Source organism: Ixodes scapularis, unplaced genomic scaffold, assembly GCF_016920785.2.
Source record: "Ixodes scapularis isolate PalLabHiFi unplaced genomic scaffold, ASM1692078v2 PGA_scaffold5__190_contigs__length_132052651, whole genome shotgun sequence".
Classification (NCBI taxonomy): domain Eukaryota; kingdom Metazoa; phylum Arthropoda; class Arachnida; order Ixodida; family Ixodidae; genus Ixodes; species Ixodes scapularis.
The window spans coordinates 123,932,057-123,958,776 of NW_024609880.1; the positions used below are offsets into that span (position 1 = coordinate 123,932,057).

Consider the following 26,720-nt stretch of genomic DNA (forward strand, 5'->3'; position numbering starts at 1 on the left):
TCTGCATTTGTTGAACGCCGCAGCTGTAACCATGGTGACGGTTGTCAAGACAACTAGAAGATATCTCCTGCACTGGCTTAATTTGTCACGTGAACAGGCGACGCCATGCACGAGAAAATCCACTTCGCGCCCCCTAAACACTAACGTATATGTCGCTTTGATTTTCTGAGAAAGTAAGAAGAAGGAAAGAACCCCCCCCCCCCCCCCCCCCTTATCCGGTTGTACCCATACTCCCTCGCCGTTTGCTCGTCCATTGTCAAGGCCCAGTGTATTTCTTGCTCGCGCTCAAACGACATAAAAACACGCCATTAAAAAAAAAAGAAAAAAATAAGTTTTTTAACGGCATGTACGCGGGAGCTTGATCTGGTCATGAGCAGTGAGCTGCGCGCTTAAACATGAAACCGAAACTAAAAGCGCGACCGGCATTAGAGAGTTTTAGTAGATCGTTCCCATGACTCCGATAACGATACCCGATACTCCGCCACCGCCTCCCTTGCGCGTGCATAGTATCGTTATCGGTGCTATCGGAGGTATCGGAACGATCTACTAAAACTCTCTATTATGGTACCTCAGTGTCGTTTCCCCAACGTCGCAGGATAACATAAAAAATTTCCATTTTTTTTTTTTTCATAAATTCTGAAATGGAGACAGGCCGATGAGTCCCGAAGCTAATCGGGATTCACTCACTGACAAGAGCGAACGACGGTAAATCCGAGAACGCGCGAGGCATTCGCGCCAGGAATCAACATGGCCGTCTTGCCAACGGCAAGCGGTCGCCTCTGCACAGCGCTGCTTCTGTTGGTGGCGCTGGGTTACGCGAGTGTCCACTCTTACGACACCGAGGACGTGCAGGCCGGCGGCCGGCAGCAAGAGCTCGAAGTGGTCGGTCGTATTCTGAGCGTCTTCGCCAAGCAGGAGAAAGACCCCTGCATTCCGCGGGGAAGAATCCTGGCCATCATACAGACGGCAAAGCCCAGGTACGTAACAGAATGCGCGGCTTGCAGCGACGTCACATCAGCTGCCATTATCGGGTTCCTGCTGCAGAGGACGTACCTTTTGCAGCGTACATCATGCAGCATCAAACTCGTTTTCTGCAGCGAGAGCAATGACGATCAACATGCTACTATGGCGTCACGCTAACCCGGACGTCCTTGCGCTCTCAACTCGCTAAAAAAAAAGAAAGCCGTTTACAATTCCCTGTAACGCCGGATTAGAGTGCAGCTCTTGAGGAGGAGGAGGGAAGGGTACAGAGGGATTGGCGACGTGCGCGACCGAAAGCGTCGCTGTGATCGGCCTTCCACGATTGGCCCAAAAGCTGACTATGACGTCGGAAAGGGTATGCCATCGACGGAAATAAGAGGAATGAAAGAACTTTAATTTCGACGGTGTTGGCAGTGTTGCTTTGAGAGCGCAATGATTTCAGGCTTCCACCATGCTATTTACAAACACCATCGAACTCGTTGTTCGCAAGGTAACGACGTCACAAGGGGGAACCATAGGAGGGCGCCACCAAAACATCTCGCCGCTAATAGGCGACTCCCCGAGGTCACGTGACCTCGGGATCACGTGATTTAAGGGGGGTCACGTGACCTCACGGTAACGCGGACGCCGCTCAAGCCGGAAACGGGCGCCTAAGAGCTGCGCTCTAAAAAAAAAAAAAAAGAGGAGAGGTGGGGCTGCGCATTTTAGAGAACGCTTTCATTTAGCATTACCTTGCGAAACCTCTAGACGAGACGTGCTAAGTTCCTGTGGAAGTTACTACCCTACATTAGATCGCGAAACCTCTACACATGAGACGTGCCAAGTTCCTGTGGAAGTTAATACTGTATATTGCATTATCTTTGCCTGCCCTAGATTGCACGACAATCTGCCGTGAGAACGGACGTTTCTACCATTGGCGAATTCAGTAAATGCCATATTTGGATGCGACGTTCAGAGTTTGCTAAAAAGAGCCCCCTCTTCCAAGAACTACAACCTTGTTTGTGTGGAATGCACGTTGCAGGAACATTGTGGAAGCTCACTATAAACTCACGCTCGGCAGCAGTGGCCTCATTCATGGCTGCCAGTAAATACTTCCTATAGACGCTTTATACACGCGCCAGATCGAGCCGCCATAGCCGACCTTGGGCCCCGATCTGGACACTTGGCGAAAAAGTCGCCGAGAAGTCCGGCGGCTGATTGGCCGGCGCCAAGGTCAAGTACGGAGTTGGCCCATCACGGCCGCCAGATTTCTTGCCGACTTTTTCGCAAAGTGTCCAGATTAGGGCCCCTTCCCTTGTTTTACCGAGATGTCGAGCCACTGAAGAAGGCGTTTACGAACCTCCAGAGAGGCCTATGCTGGGGAGGACGCAGTAGCACTTGGGAGTGGCAATAACCTGTCCTGCTTTGGTAATGATGCATTTATATGAACTGAACGGAATAAGAAACACAAAACTGAAGGTCAGTTATGGCGGCACCCATGCACGCTGCCTGAATGCGTCTATATGGTATCCAGCATGAGCTGTTACGCTTTATCTAAGGAACAGTTCACCCAGCATTATTGTGGCATTCATTTATGCTTTTTTTGTTGTTTTTTTTGTTTCAGGTACAATGCAACCCTTTCAGTGATCATGGTATTCCTATCCAACCTAGTTCTGGCATTCAACGTCTTCGTGATGGTAGCCACGCGCTACCTACGCTTCGACATCCGCAACAGCATCGTAAAGATCCTTCAAGAAACGGCAGACTCGTAGGGCTACGTCTCTCCACCTCTTTTATTGACCAAATCCCAAAAAGGACGATACAACGGAGAAGAAAAAACGAGCCCACTAGCAACAATGCCTGTGCGGTTTCGACAAAATGGCTTCCTTTGTGCTTCAGTGAACCCGTGTCCTGCGCGTATCGTCCAGGCCTCCCATTCTGTTCACTCGCCGCTAAACAGGCTAAACATGCGTGTGGTAACGAAGGGATACAGCAGAAAACCATCAAACTGAGAGAAACGGGTATGCACATTTGAAAGAGACGTTCTTTGGTCAGACAGACCTAGCGTGGTACATAGTACATACAGCACCTCACTTCGACAATGCTAAAGCTTTGCTGGTAGCACGATTCAATCGTAACGAAGCAAATCCTGTTCCAACGACACATTTCTCCTTAATCTTGGGGCGTATGGTTGTGCTAAGTTAAACTGCGGCCAGTACGGTTAATAGGAAGATGGGTGTACTTAAATCTGATCTGCACAGAAAAACTCAACAATTGTGAACCTTAATAGCTGGAAACAAAAAAAAAACAACAAATGTATAAAATAGAACTAAACAAGATTCAGAACTGTACAGATATACAAATCTCATATTTTAACGTTCTCACTCATTTCAAATGGGTTAGACACAATTTGGTGTTTTAATATCCACGACTTTTCCATGTGGGACAGGCACGTAGCCAAGATTTTATTTCGGAGGGCGGGGGGGGGGGGGTGCCCATGACAAAATGTGGATGAGGGGGAGAGGAGGTCCCAACAAAATGGAAGATTTGGGTGGGGGGAGGGGGGCCGGGCCCCATGGGCCCCCCCCCCCCCCCCCTAGCTACGTGCCTGATGTGGGAACACAAAGAAACAAGAATTGCGAGCCAGCTTTCAGCAAAAAATATCTGCACGCTTGTAGACGTCAGTTGACACGCTCCCCAATATGATAACAGTTTCGACAAGGAAAGCGGGGTCAGGCGTATGGCTCTGAAAATACGTCAGGCTTACTGGAAAGCGGCGATGAGGCGACACAATGCACTACTCTCGTGCACATGCAGAGACGAAACAGAACACACGGGCAAGAAGTTGGATCACTGTACTCGTCGAACACTAGAGTTGGCCAACCCAACACATGTAGGCTAACTATGAACACATAGCAAACATTGCAATAAAATGGAAAGAGAATTCCCAACATTAATAAAATGTTGGCAGAATATTTGTTTCGTTTTGTTACGGCTGATGCAAAAATTTAGTGGCAATGTCATAAAACCAGACGAGCTCAAGAACGACAACAGCATTCATAGCTGGAGCAGAGAATGTCCTTGCTCGAAGAGGTACCACAAACCGTCAAAGCGATAAACACGAAACATACCGCTTAATGAGGTGTACGCAGTGTTACGAAAGGCACTGTTGCGAGCACGAGGCTTCGAGAAACGCTTTTCTTGCAAAAGCATCTCGAAAGTTCTCCATGCCTCATGCTCGCACCTTTCACAGTGCTGCCCCCAACATGGCAAGAAAACGAGTGCTTTCATCGCAGCTCGCGTTTACGACGACCAAGAGTTGTATGCGTCACGGAGGCGCTTTTTTTTTTTCTCTCATGAAACGACGGAGTGTTTGTTGAGTGTGCACAAAAGTGGATCGTCATCCCTTAGTAATTAGCCAAATGAGTGACTAGATCTGCCGGAGTAGCAGACTGTGGAATAGGTGGTGGGGACAAGCGTTCTGCATTGTGCTGGGCAGAACCGACAAACAGGGCGCTTGAGCGACGGTTGCCCCCGCCACTGTCCTTGCCACGGGGCCCTGGCACTCCCCAAAAACGTACGCATGGCACAAGAGGGCCCTGACCCGTCGGGCGGGACCTTAAGAATGCGTGGCAAGCTCACAATGACCGATGAGCATTGAAAAAAATAAAGGTAGGAGAAAATGACTTTCTGCACTCTTAGAAGAAAAGGAACATGTTACAAACGTGTATCCGCGAGTCTGATTTTTCACACCCCCGAGACACATGCCACTATGTATAAGATTCCCTCATAAGGGAGAGAATGCATGGTTTACACCCTTACTGGGAAGTTGTTACAAGGTACTTATCTTGAGATGGAGTAAAATAACAGTTTACTCCCAAACTACACTTTTATATCTAAGAGTGTATATTTTTTAAATGAAACATTACAAAAAAGAGTAAAGAAAAAATAGGGGGTGTTTTAACAAAGGGAGTCGGAGCTCTTTGCTTGTCAAGCACCTTCACATGTCGGGCCTTTGTGACTTTAAGCACGGCTGGGTCCACCGACAGCAGCTTCAATGTTGGCAATGTCGAGCTGTACAATATTGTGCCCGGCAAACTCCACAAAGGTGGCATGGTGCTTTGCGTCCAGGCTGCGCTTGTAAACTGGAAAAATAAAGTCCCCCACTAATGAGGCAAAAAAAAAAAAAAAATGCTGGCAGATAGTTGACAAAGGCAGAGCAAGCAGGCACTTAGAAAGATATGCAGTCACAAAACCCCAATTTCAGTTTCCTTTACAGCTCCACGGTTTTTCACCTCTTTTAGCCTGAAAAACCCGCTTTAATCAAGACCCTGCTCTGTTTTACAAGCTTGCAGAATCTCGCATCATACCAACAATCGAGTCGTCGAGTTTGCAGCCTTAGCTTCATTCATATTTATTTGTACCTCCTACACCTCTGCAGAAAAATGTAGGGCAGCGCACTTCCGGGATGTGTATCGAGATACAATCGGAACTACTACACCGCCCTACATTTTCCTGCACCGGTGCAGGAGGTGCAGGTGAATCGAACGAAGCTATTATTTAATCCTTTAAAGGGGCAGTGCAATGATTTTATTGTTGAGAAAAGTGAAGCTTGTATTTTTTATATTGTTTATCTAGGCACAAGGGAGAAAAAATGCGCCACCTTGTTAGTAAAATTGCCATTCTGCTGCGTAATCAGAAAGGAAAAAAAAATAAATTATTTGCCGATTAGCAGCTGCATGTGCTGGTTCTGGAACTACGGTGTCAGGTCAAAGGGGTACACGGAAGTCAACAAAACCATCCCTTGCCGCTGCTACACTTGCCGTCAGCCCCTTGCCGAACTGACTTTTGACTCGAATGCTCGCCACCACCTTCGGCGATGCTAATGCTTGAAAAGTCAACAATCGCAGGGGGAGAAGCTGGGGGCCCTGAAGACAGAACTTAACGGAAAACCAGGTGGTCCCCCAATGACATCACTCGAAAGACTGCATGAGAGTTGAGGGGTACCTTAACCTTCGATTCGTCTCATTTTTAAAATAAAAACTAGCCTGAGCAAGTAAAAATGGTTTTCTGATCTTCGTGCTACGGGTGATTAAGATTAATTCCAGCAGTTAATTGACTAAAGTCCGAAAATTGTTGCACTGCCCTTTTAATGCGGGCTTTTTATAAAAAGGCACATTAAAAGGGCAGTGCTTTTTATAAAAAGTTTCAGAGCTGGAAGATTTTCTCTCTACGACGTTAGCATTTTCGTAAAAGTTATAACTGCTGTACCGAGCTCTTTAATGCAGTTACAAAGGCAGTACAGTTTTTGCAATGGAAGGCCAGTGCTTTGCAAACTTCCGACTGAAACCTGGGGCCCTAAACTCCTCAAACACAAAGTTGGAGCCTAAAGTTCGTGAAGCGCGCCGATGGGACGTCGGCGACAAAAACGTGAAGCCATCGTCGTGATTGTCCAATCGGTGCGCTCCGTCAACTTGGCCTCAACTTCTTGTTTGACGAGTTTAGGGCCCCAGGGCTGGTTTGTCACATTTTGCCTTTGTTACTCTCAGCAACAGCTTAAGAGGATAAAAAGCTTCAGGGGATTAGCTTTAGAGGGTCAGAAGCTTAAGAGGATCAAAAGGCTTCACACCACAGCATTCCAGTGAAAGATTGCAAGCACCTGCACGGAGACACAAACTTCAAAGCCAATGAAGCAGCTAGGAGCAATCAGGATGCAGGAAAGCGTCCTTACCCGCATTAGTCATCCTCTCCAGGCGGTAGGTGGGGAGGGATGAGCACTCGCGGGCAATGTAGTAGCCCAGGTCCCGAAAGTCTAGGATGGGTGGCGTCACGACTCTCATCCGCTCCCGCACTATCTCTGTGTCCACTTCGTAGTAGCCGGCCTGCAACACCCAACGAGGCCCAAACGTCAAGAACCACCCTAATTCGTGCCTCCACACACCAGTCTTTCTTCGGTCTGGCTTGACTCAAAATTTCAGCATGAATCCTCTATTGCATGCCCGACTAAAAAACCACACCATAAAGGGCAATTCGCACACCCGAGTCGGCTCCCACAAAACGGGGTAAAAACTGGTTTTGTTTGAGCCGACGTAACTTTTGCACTTTATCTCCAGCTATTATTTATACGCTAGGATTGGTACAAAATCACGCTGAAAGTATTCGAAAGTGAAATATGCTCGCATGTCAAAAATTCGTGAGCACCGCATATCGAACTAAGAACTAATGCATCTTAATTGTACAGATGAAATAGGGCAACAGGATGCACAGCATGTTTTCAGCTGCGCTCACACGGACCCAAGTTTAGCGGGACAAACTTGATAGTACCATGTGACTTGAGAGCAGGTCACTGCATCGCGCGAGACCATGACGTAAAACCGTTATGTCACCCGACGTGGGCAGAGGGTTGATGTTGTGCGACTAGCGATGACATCATGTGAACACAGTCTGCTAAATTTGCCAAGAGTGTGGTTTATGAAGTTGAATCGCACCTTCCTCAGACATTACAGCCCTAGCCCTTAAACAAACTCTGACACCCCCAAAGGCCTATTTTTTTTTATTTTTGTTGTTTAAAACAATGCATAGACATGCATAAAAAATACCACAACGCGAAAAAAGATTTCCCCACATGCAGACGCCTTCTTATCTTTGGCACTTTTCTCTCCCTCTTCTCACCTCCCCACTTTTTATTTGCAGAGTCAAAAGTTATAAAATTTAGAAGCTCAGTAAGACATTTTTATAATATTTAATAACGGCATTCGGAAAACATGTTTTTTAACGCAATTACAAACACACTACAGCTATTCTTTTTAAAATACTGAAAATCAGTCCGGAAAGACGTCGCCTTCTGGCTTTTTATCCTCAGTCAAAAAAATGGCGGCGCCACAGTGCTTGGCACATGAAGCACTGAGGATGACTGATGAGTTGGAGAATCAGACGAAGCTCTTTTTTAAATGCCTGACAACTTCTCAGACTGAAAAAAAAAAAAAAAAAAAATTGTTTAAGTTTGGCATACCGTAGTTTCGGTTGTGACTCCGCCCGGGCAGCCTTTTGCGCAGAACCGGTGTGACATGGCTCCCCACGTCTCTCACAAAAGTCTACTGCGCACTCTCTTCGATCTCGCACAGTTTCAAAGAATTGTAGATCGTTGAAAGGGCCCTAAAAGAACCTTAAACTCGAAAGTGAAGTCTCGATGAGTGGTTGATCTAGGGATGCGGGCAAACGAGACACTTTGGGTCGGGACGGAGGCGTGAGAGAAACTAGTTGCAGGATGACTCAATCTTTGACTTCACTGCAATTGCGCAGATTGAGCGGGAACTTCAAATTTGGCTTTAAATAATTTGGCTTTTGGAAATTGTTTTTTTCTTTTTACTTCCCAAATACTTAAGTTCCCAAGTTTCAAATTTTGAGGGTAATGTTCAGGCATTACCCTCAAAAGGGGAACCAAGACCTGAGGGGGTTCAGGTGTCGGTTTAAAGTACAGCCGAGATAGATGGCAAAGCATCAGTTCCGCACACACACAGTCTGTTCACGCAATGCATTCGAACTTGAATCTGGCTCATCCAAGGACCCGTAAGACCGTCCATCCGCCCCACTCCCAACCTAGCTAAACGTGAAGGGCTGATCGCAGATGGGCAGGCACGTACCCTCATCCTGACGATCAGGTCGAAGAGAGAGTGGGGGGGCAGCACCAGGGTGCGGTTGAGGGGCATGACGAAGCAGCGCTGGCCGTCCATGTCCACGATGCCCGTCTTGTTCACCGCAAAGTCATGGATAAAGCGGCCCCGCCGGCCGTGCGTGAAGTCCGGCACCTCAATCTCCTCGTACTGCTCAAACTCAAGGTCCAGGTCAAATTGCTCCTGCAGAGAAGACGGAAAAACAAGTGCCAAAAGCTTGCGCAAGTTTACGCGTCCCTCGAGTCGTCGTTTCAAAAGCAGTGCGGTGCACTGCCACCCGTTTCTTATGGTCAGGGCTGGTCCACACTTCCAGTGTAGCGCTCGGATAGTGCAAAGCCAACGCTGCATCAGAGCCAGTGTCAGCACTGATTCAGCAATGAGTTGCTGCTGTTCTGTGTGTGTAAACAGAAAAGGGCAGGGTCAGCACTGTGTCTATAGTGCTGGATTAGCACTACACTGCATGTGTGAACAGGCCTTTACTTACAATGCCTTTACTTACAATAGCACTTACCACTTCCTTTGCATAGACAATCTTTCTTTGTTTATATGGCAAGTTTCTTTCATCATTTCAGTCATTGTTTACTTGCTCTGGCCTCCTCCTCACTTACTGAAGCATGAGCAGATAGTGCTTGTTTGCATCCTTTTTAATGCCTTCCTTCCTGCTTATATAAATAAACAAACAAATAAAAATTGTGCAATATAAGGGCTCTTCAAGAAGTTTGTCTAATGAGAATGCTTCAACCAAGAGCTCCACAAGCTAAAGCCGTTTTAAATCAGCATAATACGGAAAAGACGGAATTAACTGGCACTTCTATCAGTACATAATTTGATTCGGAAAATATCCACACAATGCAACGGAATACGTTTAATTCTTTCTAAAAATCTAATCTATCTAAGGGAAACGAAAAAAACTTTCAAAGATAACGCCCACTCTAACACTGTAAACATTATAATGACAATACGTCATCACACGACAAACAATGCAATTTCAAAGAAATGAGGACCAAACAACGAAAATAAAATACGACCGAAAACCACCAAAGCGGTGTTTGTAGTTTGGCAAGTCAGAACCCGTTTATGAGGAAAAAAACAAAAACAACAGCACTGTGTCTATGTATTCCCTTTACCTGTCCCATTTTTTTTTCCTACACAGTTTTAGCCTTTTGTAACAGACATCACTGGCGATACCTTGACACGAAATGTGTGATCGGAGTCTACCACGACCGCCGAAGGGTAGAGCTAAGGCGCCGTCACGCTGCTCGTATATCATACAAAAGACGTGGCCTGCAGACATCAGGTTTATCTACGGACGTGCCTACAGAGTTTTTGTACGACCAGTGCGACGGGACCGTCTTAGAAGGAAGAAACACGCCTCTGACAGTGTCTGCAAAACTTTGCGCAACGATTTGCAGTCCGACTGCGGCCCAATGGGTTTGAGACGCAAGCCACCCACCTGGAAAAAGTTGTCCCTGACGGAATCCATGATGGGGTTTGAGCTCTCGGGCCGAAGCGATCCGTCGTGGGCTCGCAACAAGTCCGCTCCGTGGACGCGGCCGGACTTTTCCGAGTCGGACACGTACGGCACTCCGCACCAGCCGCGGAAGTGGCGGAGCTGCACGACGACGAGCAATCAACAACAAATCAACAATCCGTCAATATGGGGCGCTCCCGCGACAAAGCACTGCGACGGTAGATGGTAATGCTTATTTTTTACGAGTAGAGCCATGGGTGCCTCACCATGGAAAAGCTACAATACACAGGTCAACTAATATTTAGAAGTTCAACAAATTTGTTAGAATATTGTTCGTCAAAAATGAGCGAGCTCTTACCAGCATCACAATACGAATTGGGCAGGTAACAAACAAAACAATTCTTACTGAACTCTACACTCCATTAAATCTGAATATGTTTCTGGACTCGACACCTAAAGGACAAGTCTTCTCTCTGAAAGGTCGGAATAGGATCTTCCGTCGAACTGCGGTGTGATAGCAGAGATATAGGGCAGTGCTCCACAAAATGGTCGATTTCGAGGATGGCCGGATCGCCCCAAATAGCATTAGAAAAGGCACTGACCGATGTCTTTAACGGGTTTGTTTAAAAAAAGTCTCGAAAGCTGCACTAATGCGGTTTGTGCAGGCGAGTTATACAGTCAGGAAAGCATAGTATTGGGGACTAATCGTAACAATCCGTCAGCTAAGTAACTAAACTATGTTAATATTTGAATTTTTAAAAATAGGCATATGGTTCCAATTAGAAACCTGCCGAGTGTCACCAAAAACCACCAAATCAGCCAATATTAGAAAGACTTGGAGCACGTAGGAAGCATGGCTGAGTGCTAAAGTTGCATATCGCGCAGCAGGAGCAATGCTACCGGCACAATAACACGCCTGCGCAGTTTTTCAGTGTCTAATCATGGCATCAGCCTCGTGCCTGTTGCGCGAGTGGCGATTTTAGCGAACTACTGAGCTTCCCAAGCACTCAACGTCTTTCTAAAAGTTACCGATTTAGTGGTTTCCGGGGGAGCTCAGCGAATTCCTAACCGAAACCATATGTCTATATTCCGTCATTAAAAATATAATTACCAAATTTTAGTTATTTGATTTACCGTGACAACTAGCCCCCATATTATGTCCCCCTGGCCATATAACTCATCTGCACAAATTGCGTTAGTGTAGCCTTCACGGCTCTTTTTAAACAAATCAGTTAAGCTTGAAAAGGAACACCCTGTATATCTGACAGCCGTAATGCTGCATTCCCCTTGTCAACCAATTAGACCGAAGACCAAACCAACGACTGTCAACTGCAATATTGCCGCGCTAAGCCAGAGCAAACAATGCTCGGTCACGAAATTCTAGAAGATTTCCGTTTATTCTTACTCAGGGTGTAATTTTTATCCTTTCGGCTTTGTTCCTTTTTCTAGAAAGTCCCTGTTCATTCTCGCCCAGAGCCCGTGACGCTTGAAGCTTTTTTGCCGAACATTCTAGATGCCCACACTCCAGGTAAGGAGCAGCGTGCGACTTTGTCGAGTCAGTCTCGCTCTCGCTTGCTCTTACGCCGCCGCCAAATTGCCGCCCGCTTTTCCGCTTTCTCGCCACTTGCTCTTTATTTCATTTGACACAAGTACACCCATTAAACCTTTTATTTTCACTTCTTTAGTTATCCTCTTGTCACCTTTATCCGTGACATTTCTGGTGGAGGTGTGGAGTTGCGCAGCCCATGAAGCGTATCCCTCCGTGGCCTCGCAGTGCAATCCCAGTCCCCGGCTTGAGAAGATTGTCCGTGGAATCGACCGGGACCCGAGGAAGCCGCCGAGTCCAAGGTTTGCCCCCGAAATTCGGTCCACTGCCGAAGAAGACCCACCAGTCCACGAAGCCGACAATGAGCAGCCAATTGTCGCAGACCCCTGCCGCCGCCCCCGTTGTCTACCTGCCCGTCGCCCTTCGAACGCCGATGCCCTTCCACGGCGAACATTATGAAGGCGTCGAGGAGTGGATTCTACACTATGAGCGTGTGGCCCGCCATAACGGGTGGAATACTGAGCAACGCCCCCAGAACCTCTTCTTCTCGGTGGAAGGCACCGCAAGGCGCTAGTTCGAGAACCGCGAGGCTTCGCTCACTTCGTGGGACATCTGCACCACCGAGCTGAAGCGGACCTTCTCGAGCCAACACCGGTGACAGAAGGAGGAGAACCAGCTTCAAACACGGATTCAAGCCTCCAACGAAAGCGTAAACAGCTTTGTTGAAGATGTGCTACATCTAAGTGCACGCGCCGACCCTCACGCGACGGAGGAAAAGAAACTGAATGTTCCCATGCGTGGCATTAAGGAAAACATATTTGAAGGCCTTGTATGCCACCCACCGTCAATTGTCAAACTATTCGTGACGGAGGCCACATATATCGAATGTGCTCTCCAGGCACAAGCCTCTCACTACCAACGACTACTTGGCTTTGTTGCATATGTGTCGTCAACTTGCTACTTGGGCTCCACTACATTGGACACATGCGAGATCGTCCGAGACGTCGTCCAAAAAAAGCTCCGAAAGCTGCTTCCCGCTGCCGAGCGCCCAACGTCGCTGTCAGTCGTTGAGGTTGTGCGCGACGAGGTAGGTGGTTCTTGCAGTCTGAAGCTCCTGGCGATGTGCCAACCCCCGAGAAACCGACGCTGTCCTATGCCGCAATGGCCCGCCGATTACCGCCGCCTGCTCGTCAGAATGTGGCGCCTCCATGTCATGAGCATCCAGCACCGCAGTGTTCCCGACGTAGGGAAGAACAGGTACAGTATGTCTGCCCAGAGCGACCCTTGCCGGGAAAAACCGACGTGTGGCAAACGACCGAAAGATGACCGCTTTGTTGTTATTGCGGGGAAGCCGACCATGTCTATCGACGATGGCCCTACCGACAATTCGGGCTTTGCGGGTTTCACCCGACCGACCTGCGCCCAGGAGACATTGATAAGTATCTTCGCCGTCCAGGGTCTCCTGCACCCACTGCAACGTGAAGAGCTCGCTCGTCTTCACCTCAACGTCCTGCATCACCTGTCCATCAGTCCCGCCGAGAGAGCCTGTCTCCCGTGTCCCTCCGGGAAAACTAAAGGTGAATTCTACTCGTAGATCCGGAGCGCTTTCCAAAATCCACGAGGGAGGCAAAATTCCGCTCCGCAGGACCCACTCCGAATTGACAAGGGGAAGATAAATGTCCATTTTTGGAGGTACCTCCCCCCCACCCCTCCCCACCTCATCCCCCTCTGCCGTTCAAAACGGTTGCTGCTCGAACTTGACAAGCCCACCAATGCCTCGGCCGACTGATCTTTCTGACGACCAGTGACAACTGCCATTGCTTAGCTGCAGAAACACGAGACACAGGCCAGGCGAAATTATACGCACCACGGCGCCTATGCCACAAATAACGAAGACGTCCGCCTTCGGCACCGTCACATACCTTACGGCTGCCTCGAAGCGGCGGAGCACGGACAGCAATGCCAGCGGTGGAGTTCAGATTCCAGGTACAACTTTCATAAACAAAGAGGTACCAAACCATCACTTGCACGGTTGTTGCCTAACTTCTTTTTGCTTTATTGCATGGGAAAATGCCGGCGGAATGCTGTGTAAAAAGGTAAACAATCATTGGCTGCAGAATGAACAGGCCTAACCCTGCGTCTGCCCCCGGCTTATCTGTCATTCTTTTTCTCGTTCTTCCTTTCACAATCAGATGTTGGCGAAATTTACCATGCTCCACAGTCCCGGCTTTGTATCCCTGATCTACGCGAGGTAGAAGCGTTCAAGCCGTCACAATCCCGCATAAACAACCGACGCACCCGAACAGATCCAACTCGATGGCCCGACCGGCCCGCCAACCTCTCCTGCCTCGCCGTGCATGCGCACTGCCGATTTAGAAGGAAATCACGTGGGCCGCTCTGTCAACTTCCGGAAAGATCTGTGAAATCCTGCAGAGCAAGTTCGGCAGGGTTTGAGGCGCTCCGTGGAGCGGGCGTTGCCAGATATCTACGAGCGGAAGATGACCAGCTTAAGCCAGATCTGCGAGTGGAATATGTGCACTCCAAATGGAGCGCTTTTGGAGCGTTCGAGATCTGCGAGTGGAATTCACCATAAGTGCGGCAATACCGGGAGGTGGCTTTGCTGAGGACGAAAGCAATATCCTCTACAAACGTCGGAGAGCTCCCACACTAGCGACGAGACGCACCAGAACGACGCATCTGCAACGATGTCAAATAACCTCGACGTAATTATCAACTGCCACGACGCGAAGGCACTCATCGACACCGAAGCAGACTATTCGGCTTGAAGTGGGAAGCTCTCTCGCCGCCTTCGAAAAGTGATGACGCCGTGGGATGGCCCGAAAATATGAATCGCCGGCGGACATCTCATCACACCAGTGGGAAGGTGCGTGGAAATCCACGCATCATGCGTGGAAATCCACAGGGAGACCTGTCCAGTGAAATTCGTCGTCCTCAAGGACCGTTCAAGAGACGTCATCCTAAGCATGGATTTCCTGTGTGAATACGGTGCCGTGATCGACTTAGGAGCAAATGGGTTGACGCTGCAAAAGCCTGTCCTAACTCCGGAGGGATCCAAAATTATGCGAGTGGCCGTCCGAGTCATTGTGGACAACGTGAACCTGCTGCCACAATTGAGTGTTCTGGTGCCCATTGTGACCAATGCAGTCGCCTGCGGGAAAGTTCTTCTGAAAGGCGACGTCCAGCTGCTCCTTGGGAGAGAAGTAGGTGTCCCAAAGAGCATAGCAGAGCTGCAGGATGGGCGCACTGTGGTCCTCCCGACCAACTTCCGACAAGAGGCGCAGCACCTCATGAAAGGTGCCGCTGTAGGACACGTCAAGGAACTCCGGGCCGAGGCCGAAATCATCGCGATCTCCGACAAGCCCTCGACATGTCAGCCGCCGCAGCTCGACGTTAACCCCAAGCTCAGTGCCACGGAACGACGACAGCTTGGAGACCTCCTCTCCAAACTCAGCGACTGCTTTGCGACGACGTCGAAAGTGTGCCAGACAACAGTTGCGAAACATTGCATCGTTACCAACAAGGATGCGCTCTTTCTTTGTGCATAGGCCGCTGTACAGGGTCTCCCCAAAGGAAAGAGAGGACATTCATGAACAAGTACAAGAGATGCTCAACGACGATATCATTCAGCCTTCGGGTAGCCTGTGGGCCCCTCCAGTTGTATTAGTGAAGAAGGACGGAACGCTTCGATTCTGCGCTGGCTACCGGCGGCTCAACGCGGTCACGAAGAAAGATGCGTATCCACTTCCCCGCGTTGACGACATGCTGGACCGGCAGCACCACTCCCGATACTTTTTGTCGATGGACCTTAAGGGTGGCTACTGGCAGATCAAAGTCGATGAACGGGACCGAGAAAAGACTGCCTTCGTCACGCCTGAAGGACTCTATGAGTTCAAAATGATGCCCTTCGGACTGTGCACAGCGCCGGCAACGTTCCAACGTGTCATGGACACCGTCCTGGCAGGCCTCAAATGGCAGAGCCGTCTCGTTACCTTGATGACGTTGTGGTATTCTCGGCCAACTTCGATGAGCACTTGCGACGCCTTCAGGCCATTCTCGAGGCAAACAGGACCGCAGGACTCTCCCTCAAGCCGACAAAGTGCCGGTTTGCCTACGACAAACTGAAGTTCCTAGGCCACGTTGTAAGCAACGAAGGTGTTTGTCCTGAACCTGAGCGCGGCATTATCCACCAACTATGAACTCTTGGGGCCTGCAAACTGAGACTCCCGTCGCTGCCTCCCCCATTACACCGCCCACCGACAAGAAGGTCATCCGAAGATTCCTGGGACTTCGTGCATGCCACCGGCGATTCTTTCGGGATTTCGCCAAGCTTTCTGCGCCGCTCACACACCTCACAAAGGACGCTGTGAACTTCGGATGGGGCTGAGAACAACAGCAGGCATTCGACGAGCTAAAATGATGGCTCCAGTCACCACTGATTCTCAGAAGCCGCCGTGTCCAAGGTTTGCTCCCGGAATTCGGTACACTGCCGAAGAAGACCAACGCTAGAATTCCGTGACCGAGCGTTGTTCGCTCTGCCGCGCTCAGGACAGAGCAAACAACGCTCGGTCACGGAATTCTAGAAGATTCTCGTGTATTCTTACTAGGGGTGTAACTTTTATCACTTCATCTTTGCTTCTTGTTCTAGAAAGTGCCTGTTCATTCTCGCCCCGAGCCCGTGATGCTTGAAGCTCCTTTACCAAACATTCCAGATGACACACTCCAGATAAGGAGCGGCCCGCGACCTTGTAGAGTCAATCTTGCTCTCGCTTGCTCTTACGCCGCCGCCAAATCGCCGCCTGCTTTTCTGCTGTCTCGCCACTTGCTCTTTATTTTGCCTGGCACAAATTCGCCCATTAAACCTTTTATTTTCAGTTCACTGTTCAGTCTTCTCGTCCCCTTTATCCATGACAATATCTAACATTTGTATGACTGGCAGACTTGCATACTGAGCTTGCGAATGAGTGACACTTTGAGCTAGTGGGTGGTTCACAAGAAGCAAATCCCTTTAGTGAGCTTACTCACACACCCAAGTCCTCGTAGATGGGGCATGCTTGAAGTCAAAGCGACTGCAAATGTATACAACTTTCCTCTCACGTTTACAGTCCTCAACAGATGGTCGTTTTTAGGACCATCTCATATATAAGAAAGCATCACAATCAGAAGGGCAAACATAAAACGGCAAGTGTTCCTTTGTTTAGAGCCCATCATCCTTATCATCCCCTGCAATTCCCTCACAGCTGAAATAGACGACATGGTGGAAAATAAAACTTAACGAGCTGTCATTACCATCAAATGCACTATAACAGCAGAACCCACGACTTGTTAGCACGCAAACGGATGTCACGTGACGCCAATGAATAAATGAGGAAAAAGGTACTGATGCTCCAAGAGTGACTCTGAAACAGCTCTATACTCCGTTCACCCCTAAGCGGACACTCCCGTTCATATCCACGAGCAGAGAGTTGGGTCAGGTGATGAAAAGAAGGCGGTTGATCCGTCCGGCAAGTGCGTAGCTGTGGGCGAACGATACAGAGTGATGCACGCAGCCTTCATCCTCTCACCTTGTAATGAGTGAACTGGCGATAGAGGTATACGCCGCCCACGATTCCCGTGGCCAGGACCAGAAAGGCGGTGATGAAGACGCATAGCGTGGTGGTCGTGCTCACACGCCGTGCCCGCATCGTGACAATGATGGGGCTGCCCTCCACGTCTCCTTCCCCACCCTGCAGAAGGGAAGAAAGAATCAAAAACCGAGAGGTTAGCACAATAAAAGAAGCGTGCAAACATTTTCACACTCTCGTGACCTTAGGGGCAGAGGGCCTACTGATATTAAGTTCCTGAATTTCCCAACTCTTTCCTGTGTTTTGGTTGACTACCTCACCATACTTTCCCCGTCTAATTTTAGCTGATCTATCCAGAGCTATCAATAAAATGACGGTGGTGTATCATTCTAGTTGGTGACTTCCTGCAAGCCCTAAAAAAAAAAACGAGAATTGTATTTTGAGTCTTTATTTACGTTTGTAGGATTCGTGTTGGCAGCATTACCATTATACCAAAAATCTGTGTTTGGGTCTTCTGAACACTTATGTCAAAAGAAGCATGCAAAAAAGTCAGTTTCAAACATCTTTCCGACTCTCACAATGTTCTGCTCAGATTCCCTTTCGGGCAACAGGAGCTCATATATATCAGACAAACACTTGAGCTTGAGGAATATATACCTAACTACTTAATATAAATGTGGGAGCTCTATTTTAAATTTTTTTATGCTTTTGTCTGTTAGGTAGGTCTGATAAAGACCCCATAAAGCATTCACATACTCTAGGATGAACCTGATATATGCTACATACAGCATATCTGTCTGTCTCCAAAACAATCGTTAGAATGATGCTTAATTTTTTGGTCATTAGTAAATATGTTTTAACTCGACTCACTTTCAGGATATGCATTGCCCTAGCAGTTTTGCAGCATTTAATATGTTTAGCGTAGGAATGGATTTCTATAAGGTATACTATGATACTTGACATGCAATACGACTTCTATTTATGGTATATCTAGACAAGAACGGCCTACACTTTCTAGTAATGCACAGAAGATTAAATTTGCGTAACATTTCCAAGTGTTACAACTGTCACAGAGCAGAAAACTCCTCCCTCATTTCCGGGGAGAGGAGGAGAGCCTGCGTACACTCAAAGTGGGAGAGGGGACGCGGGACGTACCTTCCACTGCATTGCCAAGAAAAGTTGTCGCGGAGTATAGTCACCACAGCAAACATAAGGCCCGGTATCACTTAGTTCACTTTTTTTCTTTTCTTGGGTTTGTTGTGACAGTTGTGCTATGATTTGACCAATTTCCTTCAGTTGAAATAATGTGGCTCTCATGCACCCTCCCTTTTACACTCAGTTTGTGTCAGGGATGGGCAAAATACGTGCAAATATGTATTGAAATACAAATACAAAATACTTTGTCAAAAATGTATTTAATTACAAACCTAATGACATTTCCAAAAAAGCATTTAAGTACAAGACACAAATACAACCAAATGTATTTGGTCTCCTCCAAATACTTTTCCAAATACATTCCTCAAAATTTGCGTCAGCGACTTCAGGGCACCTGCAACGGGTTTCTGGGTATCTCATTTTCATTTTGCATCGCACACTCGGGAGTTAGTGTGCGAGGCTCTAGTAACGTAATAGAAATATAATCACAAAAAAATGTAATCAGCTTGGACGTAATCGGCGAAAAAAGTACAGAGCTTCAAGCAGCTTTTCTTGTCGATTACATTTTGGTATAGACCAACAAAGAACCGAGACAACCAAGACACGCAGCGCAAGCTAGAGAATTCTTTATTGTTGCAGCTCGCACCAGTTACGAAAACCTGGACGACCCACGCATTTAGAATGTTCCAGGCAAAAATATGGATGGAAATCAGGCTGGAAAGCATCACAAGTCGTCAAAGGCACTTATTTAGCCAGTCGTCGTGTGAACGTCGATTTTGTCACTACTCTTGCCCTGGACTAGCACCGTGATCACAAAGTCAATAAACGCTTGTGCCTGATTGAGAGACACTGCATTCGGTGCAGAACATAGTTTTCTTCCTGCTCTGGACAGTGACAATGAATTTGAGGGATGTGTTTTCACCCACAAAACTGTATTTAATTACAATTGTATTTGAAATACCCACGTTTTAGTATATAAATACACATGTCAAATACATTACCCAATTTGTAATTAAATAAAATGCAAAATACACAAAGTATTTGAAATACGTATTTCAAATTCTTGTATTTGAAATACTGCCCATCCCTGGTTTATGTCAATCTCATTTATGAAAAACTCCGGCAAAAAACTAGAATACACACTCAAATGCCAGTTGATGAAAATACATTCCATCAAGATTTATTACAAAAATAATCCATGGAGAAGGGGAACAAGGGACGAGCACAAATCTCCAAACACAGCTAGATGACTGGTGCACGACCAAAAACATCCGCCTGGTCTTGGTAATGAACCAGGGACCTCTCCATTAGCAGTGGTGCGCTCTGCCAACTGAGCTAACCAGGGATTATTTTTGTCATTCTTGTCCAGCTCACATGTGCCTTTGTATTAAAGGGGGGGGGGGGGGGGGGGGTGAACGATTTCTGGACTTCGGTCGAAGATTTCTGGAAGTTGCCCTCTGACACTTCTGAAGTAAAGAACAGAAAACCGATTTGGCCTCCGTGTCCTAGTTGTTGCGTAAAAAGAAGATAAAGATTGGCATTTCGGGCACCCCTCAACTCACTCCCAGCCTTCAGGGTCACACCCGGTCCCCCTCCTAGCGACGTCATTCGGAGTGCCGTGTAGCTTCCCGTGTGTTATCCCGGAGGACGCTTCCTCTCCCTCTCTCTGCTGAGACTGGCGGGCATTGGGCTGCAGCTTAGAGCTGAGCAAGGTCACGTAATCTTCTCACTGTAGTTCCTTCGGCTGCCACTTGGGGTTGCAGGTGGGGGAAAAGCTAGACTTTTGCCTTGCGATTATCCAGCGGAATCGCGACATGTTTAATGAAGGTGACGTTTTCTCTATCCTCCGGGACACGATAAACAACGTACAAATGATAAGATGCAAATTCTTTTAATCGTAAAATCATTGCACTGCCCCTTTAACTGCATTATCATCAAGTTTTATGAACCTGTCAAACTCAAGACACTAATAGAGTAGAATAGGGACCCCGTTAATGAATACCCCACTATATGGATAACATATCTTTGAGGACAAACTGGGTGAATGCATGCCATTTTGTCCCATTATTATGAAGAACCCACATTATAGACTTTTTTTTTTTGGGGGGGGGGAGGGGGGGGGGGAGGTGTTGAACGAGACATTACTGTATCATAAATTGCAAAAACCCCCACCCCCAAATGTTACCAAAAATTAGCGTTGTGCTTTATAAGATACACTCCTTTAACTTTGAAAGAGCTATTGGCGTTGGAGCCAGAGTCGAGTCAAAGTCTGGTGCCCTTTCGATCGGCTGGAGCGCAGGAACTACTGACTACCATTTTCATTCAAATAAAAGTATGCATCAGGGACCACTATTTGAAGTTAGAGGTCGACCTATAATCAAGACGAAAGAAAGTTGACCCGTAACAGTACTGAGCATAATTTTCAAGCCTATGGTTTTCCCCCCGCGTCAACTGCTGCTATTAGCACACCGATGCGAAGCGGTGAAGGAGGCATGTGGCCAAGATTATAATCAAGTGATATCATCAGGAGTATGAGACACTGGTTTTGTAATATCACAGCAGCCGCCATACCACCATTTCACTAATTTTTATTGTGACATTCAGCTCTGTGACGTCACCGACATCATCGTCTATAGTCAGTTGCAGGTTAAGAAGGTAGCGGCAAATGCCCCTCAAAGGGAATCAGATATCCCTCCGCCACCTCCGCATCCAATAGCGTCCCACCGTTTCCTTGACGTCGCGGCCAACGCGCGAGGAGGGTCTTGCTTTTCTGTACATATTTGCTTTATCTTTCGACTTTGACTTAGCATTGTGGAAGCCACGAGAGGGAGATTAGAGTTCTCCCCCACCGACGGAAACAAAGACGACTTTCGGGGATTAGCTTCCCCCCCGATGGATACAAAGGCTGCTTTCAGGGGCTCGGTTCCCTCCCCGATGAATACAAAGGTCGCTTTCTTAAAAAGTGGGATCGGAGACAAGTGGGAATTCATTGAAGCGGAACAAGGAGCGTTTCCAGTGAACTCTTCTTTCGACTGCGGAGAGATTTGAAACGGGCGCATCACACTTGTGGGAGGAGCTTCTCCTACCTTCTTGACTTGTAACCGACTATAGAGACGATGACGTGGCCAGCGTGATCGGGGACTGAAGTTTAGCTAGGGTGAGTAGAGACGTCGTAGAATACATGTTTGTATTATTTTCTTAACTTCTACTTGTTTGACATTAGTGTCTACCACCATTAAAATTTTTAAAAATTTGTTTATGCTTATTGTGCAGGTGTGGTGGTGCAATTCTTAGCAATTGGGATGTCATTTTGGGACACTAAGTAGCGGACTTGCCTTCATCATGCAATTTGGCACAAATGGCGCAGCACTTTTAATCACAGTACTAGGTACATATCTAGTTTCTTTAAACCGTGAGATCGGCTCAGTTAGTTTCATTTACGTTTTGTAATGTCTCTAGAGATTTATTTGCGGTACTGCATCCATCAAATAGCAAATGATTCAGTGCTGCAGCATACTGATTCCAGCTGCAACTTCCCTCACCATCGATGTCTTTGAACTTATTCAATGCCAAGAACTTTCACAACTTCAACAAACATTCAGAAATGCATAATAGATTCCAGTCAAGTGGGGAGCCTAAATAATGTGAGTAAACAGAGATAAAACCCCCAAGGGTTCAAGATCAATGGCATTGCTGGTAGTAGGTAACAGCTAAAAAAAGTACCTTAATGATGCCAGGGTCACAGAGGCATCATTGCAGATGTCTCATGCATGTTTAAAATTTTGCTGCTTTAGAAACCAGCATAACTTTTTTTTTTTTTTTTTATTTCAGTCAGTTCAGAAAATACATTTTGTCTGCAATACCAAGGCAAAACCAGAAGGTCTGACGCGGCCTTGGTACCCCTACATAAGTGAAATATTAAAAAGACAATGAAACTCATTGACAGCAGAGCACACTTTAACAAGAATCGCTGTTAAATAAAATATAATGAATAACAAAATATACATATCAGTGACATTTACATAAGTCACAAGCAAAATTGTGCATTAGACCAACAGCTTTTTTTTTTTTTTTTGTAGTAAATGTAGATGTGTGATATTTGTCTTTGTTGTCTGATCCCAGACAAGAAAGCAGTAGTAAACGTTGGTATATATCAGCGCGTAATCTTATCTGCAAACAACATACAATATCTCAGAGTCATCCATGTGCCATGCGAAGATCTTTCCGTAATTTGTCCAAGCATGCTTCCAGTGTTTTTTTTTTTCTTTCTTTGATACAACTGCGCCCAGCAGTTGCTTTTTTTGTTGGAGAGAAATGCTCGTTAACGAAGATCCATAATGATATTGGCTGTTCCTGCCCTTCTTTACTTTACATGGCACTCCTTTAAAAAACTGAATGTACTCTCAAGTTTTCCCCGCATCTTGACTCTAGATGTTTCTCAAAGTTGAGAACAAAATACCCCATAATGGACTATAGTTCTATAACACAGTTCCCATCTTCAGCAAATAACTAAGAGCAAAAGTTTAAATTCCACATTCCTATAAACTACAGTGCTAAATATATGGGCAACTAAAACTTTTTAAAACTTCAAAGCTCTCATATTGAATAAGAACAGGCAACTGCATTCATATTAATAACGACAAAGATTCAAAGTGTGCACACTTTTGTTTGCCAAACTTCTCCCAGAGTCAATAGCATTTAACACCAACCTCAAAGAGGCAAATAACTACTGTGGCAAAATTTGAAACTTCTTATTTCTACGTAGCGAGAGTTCAAGATGTTGAACAAAAGAGAAGTACCTAAGCTCTGTGAAATCAGGAGGAGGCAAGAGGAGCTCACTGCAAGGTCTGACAACTGCCAAGTTTGGTTGGGCCATCATGCATGTTTACCAGACTGAGCCCACATTTGTTGTCAGGATTCCAGGAGTTACGGCAATGTCCCCCTGCTCCCAGACCTTAAAAATACACCGACATTGAGTGACCACCATCATCCAAGTGGCAACTCTTCTAGAATCTTCTATTTGTGATGGTAGGCCTATATCACCATGATATTTTTTATACCGTTTCGCAAAATTTCTCAGCAACTTAAAAAAAAAAACTATCATTACATTGCACTCGAATAATTCGAAAAAGCATTGTGGAAGTCACAGGCTTGGGTACCTGGATTTAAAACACAATAGTCCAATGAAAGCATATGATCTTGTGTCTTTGGTAGCACTACACGACTTGGGCCTTTTCTTACCTCTGCAGTTCCATTTATAGTGTAAACTGTACACATTTTATTCATCAGCCAGACAATAAAAATAAATTTCCCACTTTTCGGTCCCGATGAGCATCGTACCAGCGTGCAGCCATGTACCACTATTCTGTGGTGCACGTTAAAGACATCAGGCTATACTCCGCGACAACTTTTCTTGGCAGTGCAGTGGAAGGTACAGGCCTGCGTCCCCTCTCCCATTTTGAGTGTATGCAGGCTCTCCTCCTCCCCCATTTCAGGGAGAGGAGGAGAGCCCACGCACACTCAAAATGGGAGAGGGGACGCGGGCCTGTACCTTCCACTGCATTGCCAAGAAAAGTTGTCGCGGAGTATAGCAGCTGTACTGCCAATTGGGGCTGACTAACTTCCGGCTGTATAAACACAGACACAAAACAACTACTTTTACTTATATATCATTTGCAGCTGACGTCATCTTGTCAGCTCTCATGCCAACACCAGAGATGAGGTCAAACTTCGCTATTCTCCCTTTCGAGGATTAACCTGCTACTCAAAATTCGTACAAATGCAGCTTCCCCCCATTCTCTGGGGTGGTGCAAAATGGATGATGTGACATCAGTGCAAAGCACGTATACTTAATGCGAGTGTGGTTAGGCTGCAATTTAAGACATGAAAACGAAAAAATAAAAATATTAATCACCAATAATTTTTTAAGAATTGGTTCGACTTCAAGACGGTGGGTGGATATGCAACGTCTGGAGCAGCCTAGACCAGATTTGCAAAAACGGATATGGTATAAAAAAAGAAAAAGGGGGGAAATAAGAAAGAATATTTTCCGACTACATTTGCAAGACCAGTTTGATGCGCACACTGTGGGCGACACCCAACGCTCCGTGCCTTCGATTTCCACCGCCTTCCTGCCACTGAAACACAATCTGCCAATCCGTTGATAGGGGACATCTGCACACGTCTCCACTTTTTTCCGCTTGGCAGCGCAGTTCCGCCTTGCTATCACTAAGCCGACAAGCACGCCACGAAGTGCTCCAGACCGCAATGGACGAACCATTTGGAGACGTTTTCGCGAGGAAAGAAGAGTTTCCTCCGCAAGAATAAATTCTGTCCGGGTTGGTGCTAGTACGTGCTCTCCTAGCTTTCCTGACGTTCTTAGGCGCTTTTGCTTCCTTGCAGAATCTTGGCACGCGAGCGCAGCGTGCTGCGAAGCACTGGTTCGCTGCTCGAGTAATCTTTTTGTTGTTGTTGTCCTTTTTCTTTTTCATGTGCGCGTCATCTGTGCTGTAATCTCCGAGAGCTCGCCTGCTCGACGCTTGGCGGTCCGCTGTTTCCGCGACGATGTTTTAGCCGGTTTGACTAGGGGTTCGTTCTTAAAATACATTAAGAGCTGCTTTTCTTTTGCGGAACTCGAAGGGGAGGTTACAAATGACTGTCAGTTCCTTCGCACGCCTGCCTGCCGTACCGAACGATCCGTCCAAAGCCTCAACTGAACTTCAGACGCTCAAATACATAGAATATGCAGGTTGCGTAACTTGCACATATACGCGTCGAATCAAGCCGAAAACGGAACCCGAGACATTCGCATCCGTATTACGGATGGAGGGAAGGGGGAAGTCAAAAAGCGGGTCAAACCGGAAATAATCAACGCGCAAACAAGGGGCGAGGTCAAGCGTGTCGGTCGCCGGGTGACAACCGAACAGTCACCCAAAACCGCTTGTGAACCGAGCTTGGTAAAGTGCACAGAGAAAATAAGAATAAGCGTCATGGCAGGGCGAGTAACCGTACGGCGCACCGCAACCGAAAGGGACGCATCACCGCAGCGCGACACTCGCGATGGCAACGCATCATAAAGGCGGAGGTGTCTGCTTGGACCACACAAAGCTTGGCGTTTCGAAACCACTAGTGGCCCGTGGACGCAGAATGCTCCTATGATGGTAACGATCGCAGCGAATCATGTCTGTTTCTTGGTAACCGTCGTAAGCCTAACCAACTCACCGACTCATGCTGAACCAAGGGCTTGGCCTGCTGAGACTTGGCCAACTTCTTTTCGGTCAGCGGCTGGGTGATGATGGTCATCTTGCGGCGAAGTGATCCGTGGCTTCACGGCAGCCGGAAGAGGCGTTGCGGCTTCTGTGCCGACCAGTTACTAGGCGCGCGAAGAGGCTAGACGTAACTCGGCACTAGACAAAACGCGCAGTCCTTTCGTTTCTCGATCAATTTATTTTGCTGTGTGTGCGTACACCAACAGCGCTCCTCTGACTCCTCTTCGTTCACCACAAGCGCTTCGGCGCTTCTTCGGTGTATGTGCGTGTGTGCGTGCGCCCGTGAGCTTCGCGGCATTCGCGGAGCGCAACAACAGAGAGGAGGAGCAACTAGGGAATATTAAAGAACACAGCCAACACAGCGCTGTAATTGCAGGGAAATCTGGGGAATAGGTTGCGCTTTGGTAGACGTGGCGGTGTGCGCGTAAAAAAATAGTCCTTTAATCCACCGCTTTTTTAAAAGTTGCATAAAGAAATTAGAGTTCATTTTTAAGAGGAGTAGTTGAAATGAATCTTTTTATTTATTTGAACTCAACTACAATCCATGCAAAGCACCTTTTTGAACTTTAAATAATTTGTGTAATGCCACGCTTAAACATGCAGTGGTGTGAACTTAGCGAGAAAGTCGCTAAATTTAGAGTGTTTTCAGTCGTCCTAACGACAATTTTGTGTTTTTGGAGTCTTAGCGACTTTTTTGGGGACTTTTTTTTTTTTTCTAGTTATGTAAATTGTTACTAAAGCTACGTGAACGGGGGGAAAATATGTCAGTCGGATAGCTCTCCGGTGGCTTCCAGGGGACAGCTCTGGATGTCACTCATTTTTGTTAATTTTTATTCATCCGGTTGTGGGTGAGGTGACGTTCTCCGACCCCGAAGCAATTCCCTCGCTTTAACGCGGGTTAAAGCGAGGGTTTTGTTCGATAAGGATGAAGCAGAACAGGCTTTCGCTGTTTTGTTCATGGACCAGGATCTTCTCGCCAACGCCTTGAGTCACTCAAGGTGTTGGCGAGTCCTTGGGAATGGGACGGCCGACTCCAACTATTCACTTGTCTCGTCACAAAAAAAA

The 26,720-nt window shown here is 47.1% G+C and overlaps 2 protein-coding genes across 2 annotated transcripts; one reads left to right on the top strand and one right to left on the bottom strand.

Moving 5' to 3' along the window:
- Window positions 1–710: 710 nt before the first annotated feature.
- LOC115321682 lies at window positions 711–2,739 on the top strand. The gene is made up of 2 exons (XM_029981916.4): window positions 711–977; window positions 2,585–2,739. Exons 1-2 carry the CDS (start codon window positions 748–750, stop codon window positions 2,730–2,732), a joined length of 378 nt encoding a protein of 125 aa, XP_029837776.1. The 5' UTR covers window positions 711–747; the 3' UTR covers window positions 2,733–2,739.
- Window positions 2,736–25,997, bottom strand: LOC8025300 (integral membrane protein 2B). Its single transcript, XM_029981915.4, has 6 exons — window positions 25,609–25,997; window positions 17,233–17,394; window positions 10,087–10,245; window positions 8,604–8,816; window positions 6,692–6,842; window positions 2,736–5,105 (listed from the first exon to the last, which is right to left on the bottom strand). The coding sequence occupies exons 1-6, from the start codon at window positions 25,687–25,689 to the stop codon at window positions 4,984–4,986; spliced, it is 888 nt and encodes a 295-aa protein (XP_029837775.2). The 5' UTR covers window positions 25,690–25,997; the 3' UTR covers window positions 2,736–4,983.
- Window positions 25,998–26,720: the final 723 nt, after the last annotated feature.

Bases quoted from the DNA above. Each gene is read 5' to 3' on its own strand.
- LOC115321682 (XM_029981916.4), top strand. From the start codon at position 748: ATGGCCGTCTTGCCAACGGCAAGCGGTCGCCTCTGCACAGCGCTGCTT. The intron at 978-2,584 runs GTACGTAACAGA...TTTTTGTTTCAG, and splicing joins ATACAGACGGCAAAGCCCAG to GTACAATGCAACCCTTTCAG.
- LOC8025300 (XM_029981915.4), bottom strand. From the start codon at position 25,689: ATGACCATCATCACCCAGCCGCTGACCGAAAAGAAGTTGGCCAAGTCT. The intron at 8,817-10,086 runs GTGGGTGGCTTG...TCTTCTCTGCAG, and splicing joins TCAGGGACAACTTTTTCCAG to GAGCAATTTGACCTGGACCT. The intron at 6,843-8,603 runs GTACGTGCCTGC...TGGGTGTTGCAG, and splicing joins ACCTGATCGTCAGGATGAGG to GCCGGCTACTACGAAGTGGA.